General features: G+C 38.6%; 1 protein-coding gene across 1 annotated transcript in view; it reads left to right on the plus strand.

The window, feature by feature from the left end:
* The first annotated feature begins 249 nt into the window (after positions 1 to 249).
* LOC150079001 (uncharacterized) overlaps positions 250 to 15,467 on the plus strand; it is a 114,738-nt gene continuing 99,520 nt past the window's right edge. Inside the window, exon 1 of the mRNA XM_090382919.1 lies at positions 250 to 384. Coding sequence (XP_090239045.1) covers positions 250 to 384 — 135 coding nt within the window. The remainder of the gene's footprint in view (positions 385 to 15,467) is intronic.

Genomic DNA, 15,467 nt, shown 5'->3' on the forward strand with positions numbered 1-15,467 from the left:
AGTTAGACAGGGATGTAGCTTGTCAGCAACGTTGTTTAACCTATATATCGAGGATATGATATGTAAATGGAAAGAGAAAATTAATACTAGGATATATTTAAATACAAAGAATAGGATTAATACACTGTTATTTGCAGATGATAAGTAATTATTCAAGATAGTGAAGATAATTTACAAAGAGCAATATTTAAATTAAACCAAATAACAGAAAAATATCAAGTTAAAATATCAACAATGAAAACTAGAACAATGGCTTTTAAGGGTAAAAATACAGTGAGAACAAAAATAGTTATAGACAATAAAATATTAGAACAAGTGAAACATTTTAAACATCTAGGATGTGATATGACATATGATGTTGAAGAAGATAGGAAACAGAAATTGGCAAAATTTCAAAATATATTTGGAACAATAAAAAGAACTCTAACTAAGAAAACAAGGAACGAAACACAATTGAAATTTTACAAAGTAATGGCAATACCAAACTTCTTTACAGTTCTGAAACACGGATACTGAAACAAAGAGACATTAATAGAATACAAGCTGAAGAAATGAAATTTTTAAGATATGTTAAAGGATGTACAAAATTAGATAAAATACTAAATGTAAATATTAGAAAGGAATTAAAGATTTACTCAATTAATGAAAAAATTATAGAATATAGACAAAGATGGAAAGAACATGTAGAAAGAATGGAAGTTAACAGATTCTCTAAATTAGCTTACACTTATAGAGCAAAAGGAAAAAGAGACAGAGGAAGACCGAAAAGATGGGCAGACCTCTTTGAGATCGGAACAGGCGGATCGCCTAATCCGTGAAGGAAGACAAGACAAGACATTTATGGAAAGGCTAAATAATTATAAAGCAAAATCTTGGCTTCCTTCTAAACTACATCAATTAGGCGCCTCCGTAGCCAGGTGGGAAGGAGCAGCAGTGCGTAGCACACGCTTCTTGATTAGACCGGGGTTCGAGCCCGTCACCACCAAATACGGAGGATGCGGAAAGGTCATTCAGGGAATGACCACCGCATATCCCGGAGCAATATGGCCTTAGTTGCTAATGCTCCTAAAAACCAAATAACAATAACAACAACATCAAGAAAAGTGAAAAACATTGAAATGCGAAATTCTAACCTAGACTAGGCGCATTATAGCCTAAGCTGCTCTTGCGCCAATAGCCCTCAACCACCAACAACAGCAGCAGCAGCCTTAAAAAATAAATTTTCAAAATTGTCAATTTCTTATAGTGATTCCATTCTTCCTAATGAGGTATATTTACAGGAAAACTCATTTACAATACAGAACTATAAACAAGGAACCACTCAACTTAAAGATCTAAATTGAGGGGGCCATCAAGCTCTCAGCTGCCCAAATCAACGCCAGAGCTTGCACTTGGTCATCACACAACCCCCAAGGCAGAATGCGCTGGTCCCACAGGAACTAGTAGTTGTTGGTGACTCTATTGTCAGGGAAACGGGAAACGATTTGTAAAAAGGATAGGTGGAACAGGACCAGGGTATGTCAGCCAGGGGCAAAGGTTGATGACTAGAGCAGATATCATCTTTTAAGGGCACAAAAGGTGATATAGTTGTACACGTTAGCACTAATGATATTAAGAGTAGAAGACTGGCAGAATTACTTAACAAGTACAGGCCACTGTTAAAAAAAGCTGTGAATTAGGGTTGAATTTGAAAGTGTCTGCAATTCTGCCCAGACACGAGAGGAGGGAGTATATGATGAGAGCCTTGTCGATCAATTCGGCCCTGGAAAGATTGTGCAAGGCTCAAGGGGTAAAATTTTTTTCAGCCTAGTCTGTACTTGTTAACAGGAGAGATTGCTTCTACAGGGATGAGGTACACTTAAATAGAAAGGGTGCAAGAATATTTGCTGATGCTATCGAGGCAGTGTTAGGTGGATCGGAAAACTGCTAGCTTGTAGGGATACAAGGACTAGTAGATTAACAGTAGCCACTGGAAGAGGTAAAGGTGATTCTTGCCCTGCTTCTATTGGAATGAGCAGAAGCCTGGAAAACAAGATGCAGGATATTTCAGAGACTGCTGGGAGTCATTGCGGTACAAGTAAACATATGGGTTGTGTTAGGGTAGCTAAGAATAGGAACAGGTGCATGTATACTTGCATATACACCAATGCTAGGAGCTTGGTAAATAAATTTGATGAATTTGAGGTATTGCTCAAAACATCAAAGGCAGATATTGTTGGGATATCAGAGACGTGGTATCACACAGATATAAGGAATGCAGAACTGGAATTTGGGGAGTACAATGTGTACAGAAAGGATAGGAAGGGAGGAGGGGGTTATGCTATTAGTTAAGAAACACATTAAATCCAAGGAAGTGAACCAGTCGACATCGCTGTACAGTGCAGTGTCGAGTCAGTTTGGTGTGACATAAGCATTGGGAGATCAAAATTGAGAGTAGGAGTGTGCTATAGGGCTAACGACTCTGACGAGTATAATAAGAAACTGTACAGGGAAATAGAGTGGGCCAGTAAATCAGAGAGTCAAAATGGGGGATTTTAATTTCCCAGATATTGACTGAAATTTGTGGGTTGGTCACACACACTAGCAAGGGTTGTGTGGATTTATTGGATGATTGTTTTCTACGTCAGCATGATCGGGAGGCAACTAGAGGGAGTAATACTCTCGATTTAATTATCATTAGTGATTCTTCATGCATTAAGAATCAGCAGATAAAGGAACCACTAGGTGGCAGTGATCACAGTGTGCTGAAGTGGGATTTACTCAAGGAGGTAACTACCATCAGGGGTAAAGGGAAGACTCCGATGGTCTGAGACAGTATTTAAATTCTATACAGTGGGACCAACTGATGATGTTACCAACAGCAAACTCAAAATGGGAAGCATTCAAAGAACTTATCTTAGAAGCTACTAGGCTTTACATACCAATTAAGAAATGTTGTTCAGGGTTCAGGGCTAAATGGATGTCAGATGAACTAATGAGACATATGGCACAGAAGAAAAATGCATGGGATACATATAAATTAACATGTGACACAGAAGCCTATGATAGATATAAGTTGATCTGTAAACAAGTTACAAAGAAGATTAGGCAGGCGAAGGCAGATTACGAGAAATCTTTGGCAAGGGATGCAAAGAAAAACAGAAAAGAATTCTTTACCTATTTAAACTCAAGAAGGAAAGGGATGAATCAGATTGGTCCACTTGATATCGATGGTTCAACTGTTCATGATCCTGCTCAGGTAGCTAACAAACTAAATCAATATTTTGCATCAATATTCAGACATGAGGAGTTATTCGGCGAGGGGAATGCCAGAGGTGCATTCAACTCTGGCAGAAAGCTAGGTAATCTTGTAATAATTGAGAGTAAAGTGGAGGAGAAATTGTTGAAGATAAATAGAAGAAAGGCACCTGGGGTGGATGGGATCTATCCAGTTATATTAAAGGAGACAGCAAAGGAAGTAAGCAATCCGTTAGTCCTAATTATGAGAGCTTCCTTGGACTTAGGGGAGGTACCTACAGACTGGAGATGTGCATGTGTAACCCCAATTCACAAAGGGGGATCAAAGGCTGACACAAGTAATTATAGACCTGTGAGTTTAACTTCCGTTCCAGGAAAATTAATGGAAGCACTGGTTAAAGAAGCCCTGCAGGATCATCTTGACAAGAATTCAGTTATAGCTCAGACATAGCATGGTTTTGTTAAGGGAAGGTCTTGCCTGACCAATTTGATTGGATACTATGATGTAGTCACAAAAGAATTTGATGCAGGGAATAACTTTGATATTATATATTTGGATCTTAGAAAGGCTTTTGAAACTGTTTCACATGAAAGACTGCTCACAAATTGGAGCAGTGTGGCATTGGTGGCAAATTGTTGCTATGGATAAAGGGATGGTTGAGTGGCAGAAGACAGAGTGGTAATTAATGGACACTGCTCATCGTGGACTAATGTTATTAGCGGAGTCCGTCAGGGTTCAGTGTTGGGTCCATTGTTGTTTTCTGTATTTATAAATAATATTGATGATGGTATATCAAGCTTAATGTCCAAGTTTGCAGGCGATACAAAGGTTGGCAGGATTGTTAAGGACACTACTAACGCTATGATGCTGCAACAGGATCTGGAAAGGTTGGGCAGATGGGCTGAGAGGTGGCAAGTGAAGTTTAACATTGACAAATGTAACGTACTATATATGGGAAACAGCAACCCCAGAGCAACGTATCAACTCTGTGGTACTACACTGAGAGTGGTAGAGAATGAAATGGACCTGGGGGTAATTGTGCAGGCAGATATGAAGTTCTCGCAGTGCAGACGGGCTGCAAGGGTAGCTCATGGTGTCTTATTAATGATATACAGGAATTTTTCTAGCAGGGATAGGGAGGTGATTATTCCCTTGTATAAGGCAATGGTCAGGCCACACCTTGAGTACTGTATACAGGTCTGGAGGCCTCATTTCAAGAAGGATGTAGAGCTGCTGGAACCAGTAGAGAGAAGTGCAACCAGGTTAGTGAACGGAACGAAGGGTTGCTCTTACGAAGAAAGGCTTAAGTTTTGCAAATTAAAATATCTGGAGAGTAGGCACCGGCGTGGTGATCTGATAGAGGTGTACAAAGCCTTGAATGGTTTGAGCATGCTCAATGCTGATGGGATTCTTCCTCTTGCTCAGAATAATCACCTGAGAGGGCATAAATTCAAATTGAGGAAAGACAGATGTAGGATAGATGTGCGGAAATTTGCCTTTAGCCAGCGGATAGTTGGTTGGTGGAACAGACTTCCATCCCTGTTTGTGGAAGTTGATAGCCTAAATAAATTTAAGGCTCAGCTGGACAGGTATTTCGAATGAACGGAGAGGTGAAGTGGAAGGGCATTTTTTTTTTTTTTTTTGGCTGATGCTGCATTAGCTTGCTTTCTTGCATCATATGCCTCTACTAATGCTAATTTACTTCTGCTTAGATTTTGGCAGTTATAATTATTAAAAACTTTGCTGTGCTCACTAAATTTATAATATACAAATGGATGTTCTGTTGATATAAAACTCTGATGCAATTTGCATATGAAAGTGACCATTACTGGTATTCAAACTCTAACTGCACCTCATCACATTAGCAGTGATCAGAAAAAATAATTCAAATTAAATGATTTGATGCTGTTCATCTGGAATTTTCTGTGACATAAAACCCATTAATATTATTTCTTTTAAACTCTTGCACTCAGAAAACAAATAATAATAAATAAATCAATAAATAACCTATATTTTCATTTAAAATTTCTATTATAGACTCAGTAATTTCTATTCATGTGAATAAAATTTCTCTAGTCTAAATACTGTGGATAGACTGTTTTGATTTAAAAGAAATAAGTTAAAATTGCAGAGATTAATGTAACCAGTTTATTCTTATTTTATCTGTAATATAAAGAATTTTAATGTAGATTTCCAGGAAGAGTCGCTCTCTCTTTCTCTAAACTTTCAATGGTTATATAAGTGCCTGTAAGTAGTAACTTGGGTCTACTTGTACATATAATCACCTGCAAAAAGGTAACGCTGGTCCACAGGTATATTCTTTGCTTTGGTTCGATACCTAAAGTAAATAAATTGACAAATTCACAATGGCTTCGTAAATTCATGGTGACTTCAATTAGCAGTATAGCTGATGTGTACTCATATAGATATCTTGTCGCACAACTGATAATAAAAACATTTGTTTGACAAAGAATTTCATGAAACAGGCTATTTATATACCAAATTAAAAATCACCCATAAAGTAATGAATGATTTTTTTTTTAAATGAAAAATGATTGCTGTGACTATTATGTAACTTTCAATGAAGATAACATTTACAATTCCTGTCACTGCTTATTTAGTTTTTAACCTCTATTACTGAATTTTCATATGGCAATCAAAATTGGAGATATCACATGTCATGTTGCAAGCAGAAAAAACTGATGGAAGAAGAAGGGCTGATAGCAATAAATTAATTAGAAATTAAAAAGTGTATAAATGCAAAATAAAATAAATTTTGGAAATACAGTGCAACCTCTATATAATGCACCAAACCTCTTCATACCATGATTTTGAATAATACCGAATACGAATACTACCTTTTCATAATTCGTTTTTGGGGGACATGACCATATCTTCCTGTTTACTCCCTGGAACAGAAGTTTAACTAACAGGTCTATAATTACTTGTGTTGCCCTTTGATCCTTCTTTGTGAATTGGGGTCACATATGCACATCTCCAGTCCATGGGTACCTCCCATGAGTCCAAGGAAGCTCTCATAATTAGGCTAAGGGTTTGCTTCCTTCCTTTGCTGCCTTCCTTTAATATAACTGGATAGATCCCATCCATCCCAGATGCCTTTCTTATTTTTATCTTCAACAATTTCTCCTCCACTTTCCACTCAGTTATTACAAAATCATCTAGCTCACTGCCAGAGTTTAATTCACCTCTGGCATTCCCCTCCCTGAATAACTCCATGTGTGAATGTAGATGCAAAATACTCATTTAGTTTGTTAGCGTGAGCAGGATCATTCACAGTTGAACCATCAATATCCAGTGGACCAATCTTATATATATACCTTTCCTTCTAGATTTTACATGGGTAAAGAACTCTTTGCATCCATTGCCAAAGATTTCTCATAATCTGCCTTTGCCTGCTCTTCTTTGTGACTTGTTTACAGACCAGCTTATGTCTATCATAGGCTTCCATGTCACCCATTAATTTATATATATCCCATGCATTTTTCTTCTCTGCCAAATGTCTCATTAGTTCATCTGACATCCATTTAGGCCTAAACCTTGAACAATATTTCTTAATTAGTAAGTGAAGCCTAGTAGCTTCAAAGATTAATTCTTTGAATGCCTCCCATTTTGAATTTGCTGTTGATAACATCATTAGTTGGTCCCACCATATAGAATTTAAATACTGTCTCAGACCACCGTAGTTACCTTTATGAAAGAAAAAACCATTCCCTTTACCCCTGATGGTAGTTACCTCTTTGAGTAAATCCCACTTCAGCACACTGTGATCACTGCCACCTAGTGGTTCCTTTATCTGCAGATTCTTAATGCATGAAGAATCACTACTGATCAGATCAGGAGTATTACTCCCTCTAATTGCCTCCCAAACATGTTGATGCAGAAAACAATCATCCAATAAATCCACAAATGCCTTGCTATTGTGTGAGTGACCAATCCACAAATTTCAGTCAATATCCAGGAAATTAAAATCCCCCATTATAAGACTCTCTGATTTACTGGCCCACTCTATTTCCCTGTATAGTTTTTTATGATATTCATCAGAGTCATTAGGCCTATAGCACACTCCTACTCTCAATTTTGATCTCCCAAAGCTTATGTCACACCAAACTGACTCAACACTGCACTGTCCAGCGATGTCGACTGGCTTCACTTCCTTGGATTTTATGTGTTTCTTAACTAATAGCATAACCCCTCCTCCCTTCGTATCCTGTTTATCCTTTCTGTACACATTGTACCCCCAAATTCAGTTCTGCATTCCTTATATCTGTGTGACAATACGTCTCTGATATCCCAACAATATCTGACTTTGATGTTTTGAGCAACGCCTCAAATTCATCAAATTTATTTACCAAACTCCTAGAATTGGTGTATAGGAAGTATACATGCACCTGTTCCTATTCTTAGCTACCCTAACACAACCCATGTGTTTACTTGTACAGCAAGGACTCCCAGTAGTCCCTGAAATACCCTGCATCTTGTTTTCCAGACTGCTGCTCATTCCATAGAAGCAGTGCAAGGATCACTTTCACTTCTGCCAGTGGCTACTATTAATCTATTAGTCCTTGTATCCCCCCAAGCTAGCAGTTTTCTGACCCACATAACACTGCCTCGATAACATCAGCAATTACTGTATACACCCAGTTTCTCCCCTCAGCTAGAAATGCAATAAAAGAGTATATCAGTGTAACACTTACAAACAAGTACCTCTGGAGAGGAATACGGCTACCATTCATCAAATGCATTACATTAGTTGCAAAGTAAAATTTTCTAAACAACAGACCCCGACAACCGTCCTTCGACTGGAAGTTACACTTAGGATAACAAAAACTGCTAACTACTAAACTAGACAAAAATATTCATGAACTGACATGTGATTTAGGGAGAAATCATGTGACTTCACTTTGGCACTATGATAGGCTGGACAGTTTTAGTATTAGCATTATTAGAGGCATATGATTCAAGAAAGCAAGCTTATATAGCATGAGCAAAAAAAAAAAAAAAAAAATTTCCCATTTCACCCATCCATTCGCCCAAATGTTTGTCTAGTTTTCCTTTGAATTTATTTAAGCTGTCAACTTCTACAACAACAGATGGAAGTTTGTTCCAGCAATCAACCACCCACTGGCTAAGAGGTGAATCCGCACATCTATTCTACAACTGTCTTTCACCAATTTGATTTATCAGGTGATTAATCTGGGCAAGAGGAAGAATCCCATCAGCATTGAGCATGCTCAAACCATTCAAGGCCTTATACACTTCAATCAGATTACCTTGCAGGTGCCTGGTTTCCAGACACTGTATTTTGCAAAACTTAAGCCTTTCTTCATAAGAGCAACCCTTTGTTCCATTCACTAATCTTGTTGCCTTTCTCTGTACTCGTTCCAGCAGCTCTACATCCTTCCTAAATTAGGGTTTGGGTTTGATTTGCTTTTCTTAAAACAAGATAAATGCTAGGGCATCAGAAATAAATACTTGACAAAATTACTAAATCAGGACTGAAGACCACTAAAAGAAAGAATTGTACTGTTGAAAAGTTAAAGCTTATCGAAAGAGTTAAGTGGTAAAACAAAATGCAGTATATTTTGTGAGTGTGGAATTCCAGAAAGAACAATCTGTGGTTAGATGAAAGAGGAAGAAAAATTGCATTCATCAGTAGACTTAGAAAATGAAGTAGGCCTCCAAAGAAAGAAAACTAAACTTCTTGAAAACAGTGATTTGAACCGATACCTATAAAAATGATTTCTACAGAAGCATAGTGAAGGAGTACTGATAAATGGGGTAATTTTGAAAGCACAGGAGATGATGACATATTTAAAGCTTCTAAAGGGAGATGGAGATGGAAAACTCATTCTGGGATATCCCAAGTTGTCTTGTAGGAAAATCTGCATTTGGTGACATTATACCAGCAGCAGAGGCAATTTCTGCATAATGTAATTCAAGATGATGAACTCACAGATGAACAGTTGTACAACTTTGATGAAACAGTGCTGTACTATAAACTTCTCCCTGACAAGTCACTGGATATTAGATAAGAATTTGATGTCCAAGATAAGAATATAGCATACCACAACTGGCTTGCATCCAAATTTTCAGCTTTGTGCACTACTAACCTAAAACTCACAACAACTATAAAACAGTTATTAATCAGCCCTAATGCAATTTTGAACAGGCTAAGAATGGAAATGTTTTTTTCAAATGGTATTCAAGTATTCTGGTCTATTTCCAAAGCTATTGATCACAACTTCTGTTCATCAATAGTTCCACCTGTGTTTTTTCACAACCTCTCTTCCTATTCCAGGGGATGCCTCTTGCTTTCATCTCCTCTCAGACTCTACTCTTTCCTCATCCAAACCCCCATCCCAAACTTCTCCCACTATCTATCCTCTCCTTTCAACACCACTTGGCACCCACAGATACTCTTTGTGGATACCACTAACAGCCACTAATAGTAGAAACAGGCATGCCCCCAGTGGCTGGGGATGGAAGTCAGGGGTGCCCACCAGGTGATGGGTGTCCCCTGGCTGCTAACTGCCTGCTTGCCAGCCTACAATAGAACAACACTTCCAAATGTTACACTTTCACAAACCTAACCAGACACACATGGACAGCTTGGGCTCAGCCCAGTACAGAAGACTCAGTGGCATATGGGGGAAACCCTGGAGACTGCCACATGAAAACTCAGACACATTTGCACTGAACACTGAGTTCCATCTGTGTTACAACCTGATAGTTATAGTATATCCTCAACTAAAGACAAGACTTGCTTACTAGCATCATATTTTTCTTCTAACACTCTTATGGCAGCTATCATGTTACACCACAACCTGTCATACCCAATACACCTCATTCAATACCTCCCATTGTCTTCCAAGAGATATCAGAAAAATTCTGAACAACCTTGATGCCAGGAAAGCTCCAAGTCTTCCAAGTGGCATTTCTCCACTTGTTCTAGAAAGGTGTGCCTCTGAGCTTGATGCTTTTGTATTGCCTTTTTACACTTTCTTATTCCAATAGTGTTTTTTTTTCTTGAAATTTGCTCATATACAGACAGTTCTTAAAAATGGTGGCAAATCTCTACCATCCAGTTATCACCCAATTGCACTTACCTCTGCTCTTTCCAAAATAATGAGGAAATCCATCAACTGTTACTCTTAAAATATCTCAAAACTTTCCATCTGATCAATGATAAATATAGATTCTGTCAGTATTGATCCAATGATTATATAATGGCTTATGTTATTCATCTTTAGACAAATTCAATAAAAAATTTTGATAAACAGAAGAAGTTGCTCATGACTTTTCTAGGGCTTTTGATAGTGTTTGGTATAAACGTCTTCTAAACAAACTGCTCTATATATGGCTTGCCAACTGTTTTTTGCAAGTATCCAGTTATCTTTCTGAATGTTCACTGCAGTTATCATAGATAAGTCAGAAGACAGTATTTCTCCACTAAATGGTATTCCTCAAAGTTCAGATCTTTCTCCCACTCCTTTTTTCTTGTATATTAATTAACATTAACATTAGTAGAGACATATAATACAAGAAAGCAAGTTTATTTAGCACCAGCCAAAAAAAAAAAAAGAAACAACCTTCCCATTTCACCCATCCATTCACTCCAAATGTTTGTCTAGTTCTGCCGTGAACTTATTTAAGTTGTTGAGTTCCACTACAACAGATGGAGGATATCAACAACCTGCTGGCTAAAGGCAAATTTCCGCACATTTATTTTACAATTATCTTTCGTCAGTTTGAATTTATGTCCCCTCAGTTGAGTAATCTGAGCAACAGGAAGAATCTCATCAGCACTGAGCTTGCTCAAACCATTCAAGGCTTTATACACCTCAATTACATCACCTCGCAGGTTCCTAGTCCCCAGACAGTGCAATTTGCAGAACTTTTGTGGTAACAGCAACACTTTGTTCCATTCAGCAATCTTGTTGCCCTTCTCTGTACTCGTTCCAGCAGATCTACATCCTTCCTAAAATGAGGCCTGTATGCAGTACTCACGGTATGGCCTGACCATTGCCTTATACAAGGGGATAATCACCTCCTTATCCCTGCTAGCAAAATTCCTGTATATCATTGACAAGACACAATGAGCTACTCTTGCAGCCTATCTACACTGCTCAGAAAACTTCATATCTGACTTCACAATTACCCCCAGGTCCTTTCCATTCTTCACTACCCTGAGTGTAGTATCACCCAGTTGGTATGCTACTCTGGGGTTATTGCTGCCCATATGCAGTACTTTATAGGTGCCTCCGTAGCCAGGTGGGCAGGAGCAACAGTGCGTAGCACATGCTTCTTGATTAGACTGTGGTTCGAGCCCGTGAGCCACCAAATACGGGGGATGCGGGAAGGTCAGCGAATGACCACCGCAAATACCTGGAGCAATATGGCCTTAGTTGCTAATGCTCCTAAAAACCAAATAACAACAACAGCAGTACTTTATATTTGTCAATGTTAAACTTTAGTTGCCACCTCTCAGCCCATCGCCTCAAATTTTCCAGATCCTGTTGAAGTAATGTAGTGCATTAGCATTACTGTCATTAACAACCCTGCCAACCTTCATATCATCTGCAAACTTAGACATTAACCCTGATACACCTTCATCCATATCATTGATAAATACAGAAAACAACAATGGGCCCAACGCCGAACCCTGGGGGACTCCACTAATAACATTAGTCGACAAAGAGCAGTGTTCATTGATTACCACTGTGTCTTCTCCCAATCAACCATCCTTTTATTCTTTGTAGCAACTTGCCCTTAATGCCATACCATACTGTTCAAATTTGTACAGTAGTCTTCCATGTGCAATAGTATCAGAGGTTTTTCTAAAATCCAAGTATATGACATCAAAACTTCTGATGTCAACGTTTGCTCAGATCGTGTCAGTGAAATTATTCTTGCAGGAATGGAATCCTTTATCCCACACTCCACTTTAAAATCTCGTCCTTTATATAAACCTTGGTTTTCCAATAAATGTGCTAAGGCTGTTCAAGAGAAGAATGTTGCATATCGTAATTGGCTTGTTTCTAATTCTTCACTTTCATTTTCTGCTTGCACCAAAGCTTGCAACAATTGTATGCAGTTATTAACCACTCCAAACTAGAGTTTGAACAGGCTAAGAGTAGAAAACTTGCTTCTTGCCCTAATGGGAGCCGAGCATTCTGGTCTCTTGCCAAAGCTATTGACCGCAACTTTTGTCCATCTCTGCTCCCACCTCTGTCCAAACCAGATGGTTCTGTTGTCACTTCAGCCAAGGATAAAGCTGACCTGCTAGCATCCCATTTTTCTTCCAGCTCATGTATTAATGATCTTGGTAAAACACCTCCCACCATTTCCAACGCACTCCATTCAATGCCTCCTGTGGTCTTCCATCAAAAGGATATCAGAAGGATTTTGATGAATCTTGATGCTAAGAAAGCTCTAGGTCCTGATGGTATTTCTCCACTTGTTCTCAAAACCTGTGCTCCTGAACTTACTCCTATTCTTTGCCGCCTTTTTTCACTTTCTTATTCCAAAGGTGTTTTTCCTTCTTTCTTGCTCATATCCAGCCGGTTCCTAAAAAGGGTGACAAATCCCTCCCATCCAATTATCGTCCCATTGCAATTACTTCTACTCTTTCTAAAGTAATGGAGAAATCAATTAACCCCCAACTCTTAAACTACCTAGAAACCTTCCGTCTGATCAACGATCGCCAGTTGGATTCCTTCAATGTCGATCATTGACATTATGGGTAACATAAGCCAGAATATCACGTCGACTGGTGATATTCTGGCTTATGTTACCCATTTATGGACTAATTCAATGGAAAGGTTCAGCAAAACACAAGTAGTTGCTCTTGACATCTCAAAGGCTTTTGATCGTGTTTGGCATAAAGGTCTTCTAAAAAAGCTTCCATCTTATGGTTTGCCAACTGTTTTTAGTAATTTGTTATCCAGTTTTCTCTCTGAACGCTCACTGAGGGTGATGGTAGATGGCTCTCTATCTTCTAACTTCTCCACTAATGCCGGTGTCCCCCAAGGTTCAGTTCTTTCCCCCACTCTTTTCCTCTTGTATATTAATGACCTTCTTCCATTTACTGGAAATCCTATCCATAGTTTTGCCAATGATAGCACATTGCATTCCACTTTCCATTTTGAGAAACCTTGTCCTGCTCAATCAGCTTCAACTTCTCGAAAATCTGCTACCAATTCCTTAAATGCCGATCTTCAGGTAATTCTCCAGTGGGGCAAAGACAACTTAGTTGATTTCAACCCTTCTAAAACTCAGTCTTGTCTCATATCTCGCAAAAAGGATTCTTCAGCTCCTATGCTTTTCTTTAGTGACACTCCGATTTCTAGGCAAAATGATATATCTCTTTTGGGGATCACCCTGACTTCTAATCTCTCTCTCTTGGCACAAGCACATTACAAATATTGCTTCCTCTGCATCTAAAAAACTTGGTTTTCTCTTTCGCTCTCGGCGTTACTTTTCTTCCAAACAGCTGCTCACTCTGTATAAATCGCAAATCCGCCCTGACATGGAATATTGTTCCCACATCTGGGGTGGTGCCCCCAAAACCTCCCTCGGGCTTCTTGATTCCATTCAGAAGAGGGCAGTTAGGTTAATTAATGATTCATCTCTAACAGGGTCTCTCCACTCGCTTTCTCATAGACGTACTATTTCTGCTGCATGCCTCTTCTACAGATACTTCCATGGGCACTGTTCTTCTGAATTGGCTTCTATAATTCCCGCTTTCTCTTTCAAAATAGTCCGAACCCGAGCCGCCACCAGCCAACATCCATTTACTGTCCAACTTCAAACCCACAGAACCAACTTTTCTTCTTCCTGATTTATTTATTCAACTGCCGTTTTCTGGAACAATCTTCCTTCATACGTATTTCCTGAAAATTACAATCTACAGAAGTTCAAGTCCAATGTCAACAAATATCTTCTTTCGTCTTCTCAACCTCCAACCCAAGCACGGTACTAAGTACTATAGGTTCTAATACCTCTCGTGTTTGGGGTTCACATAAAAAAAATAAAAATTATTTTTTGCATCCAGTTCCTTTGTGACCACATCATAATACCCAATCAAATTTGTCAGATAAGACTTCCCCTTAACAAATCCATGCTGTGTCAGAACTATAATTGCAGTCTTGTCTAGATGATCCTGCATTGCTTCTTTAACCAGTAACTCCATTATTTTCCCTGGAACAGAAGTTAAACTAATAGGCCTGTTATTACCTGTGCCACCCTTTGATCCCCCTTTGTGAATTGAGAACACGTTTGCACATCTCCAGTCCATGGGGACCTCCCCTGAGTCCAAGGAAGCTTTCATAATTATGACTAAGTGTTTACTTACTTCCTTTAATATAACTGGATATATCCCATCCATCCCAAATGCCTTTCTTATGTTCAGTATCAACAATTTCTCCTCCACTTTGCTCCTAGTTATTACATCTAGCTCCCTGACAGAGTTTGATATGCTTCTGGCCTCCACTTTCATACAGACTTCCTCGTGTGTGAATTTAGATGCAAAATACTCATTCAGTTTGTCAGCTACCTCAGCAGGTTCATCAATAATCGACCCATCGATGTCAAGTGGACCAATCTGATTCATCCTTTTCTTTCTAGGGTTACAAAAGTAAAGAAATCTTTACTGTTTTTCTTTGCATCCTTTGCCAAAGATTTCTCGTAATCGGCCTTTGCTTGCCTAACGTCCTTTGTGACTTGATTACAGACTATCTTACATATACCATGGGCATCTGTGTCCCCTGATAATTTATATGCATCCCATACATTTTTCTTTTCTGCCACGAGTATCATTAGTTCATCTGACATCTATTTAGGCCTAAACCTTCAATAATATTTCTTAGTTGGTATGAAAAGCCTAGTAGCTTCCAAGATTAATTCCCTGAATGCTTTCCATTTAGAATTTGCTGCTTGTAACATCATCAGTTGGTCCTATCGTACAGAATTTAAAAAATTTCTGAGACCACTGTAGTCACCTTTACGAAAGCAAAAACCATTCTCTTTACCCTTGATGGTAGTTAACATTAGCATTAGCATTAGTAGAGGCATTTGATGCAGGAAAGCAAGCTTATGCATCATCAGCCAAAAAAAAAAAAAAAAAACACTTCCACTTCACCCCTCTGTTCGTTCAAAATACCTGTCCAGCTGAGCCTTAAACTTATTTAGGCTATCAACCTCCACCACA

This window comes from Mastigoproctus giganteus, chromosome 10, assembly GCF_048544385.1.
Source record: "Mastigoproctus giganteus isolate SK-2022 chromosome 10, ASM4854438v1, whole genome shotgun sequence".
Classification (NCBI taxonomy): Eukaryota; Metazoa; Arthropoda; class Arachnida; order Uropygi; family Thelyphonidae; genus Mastigoproctus; species Mastigoproctus giganteus.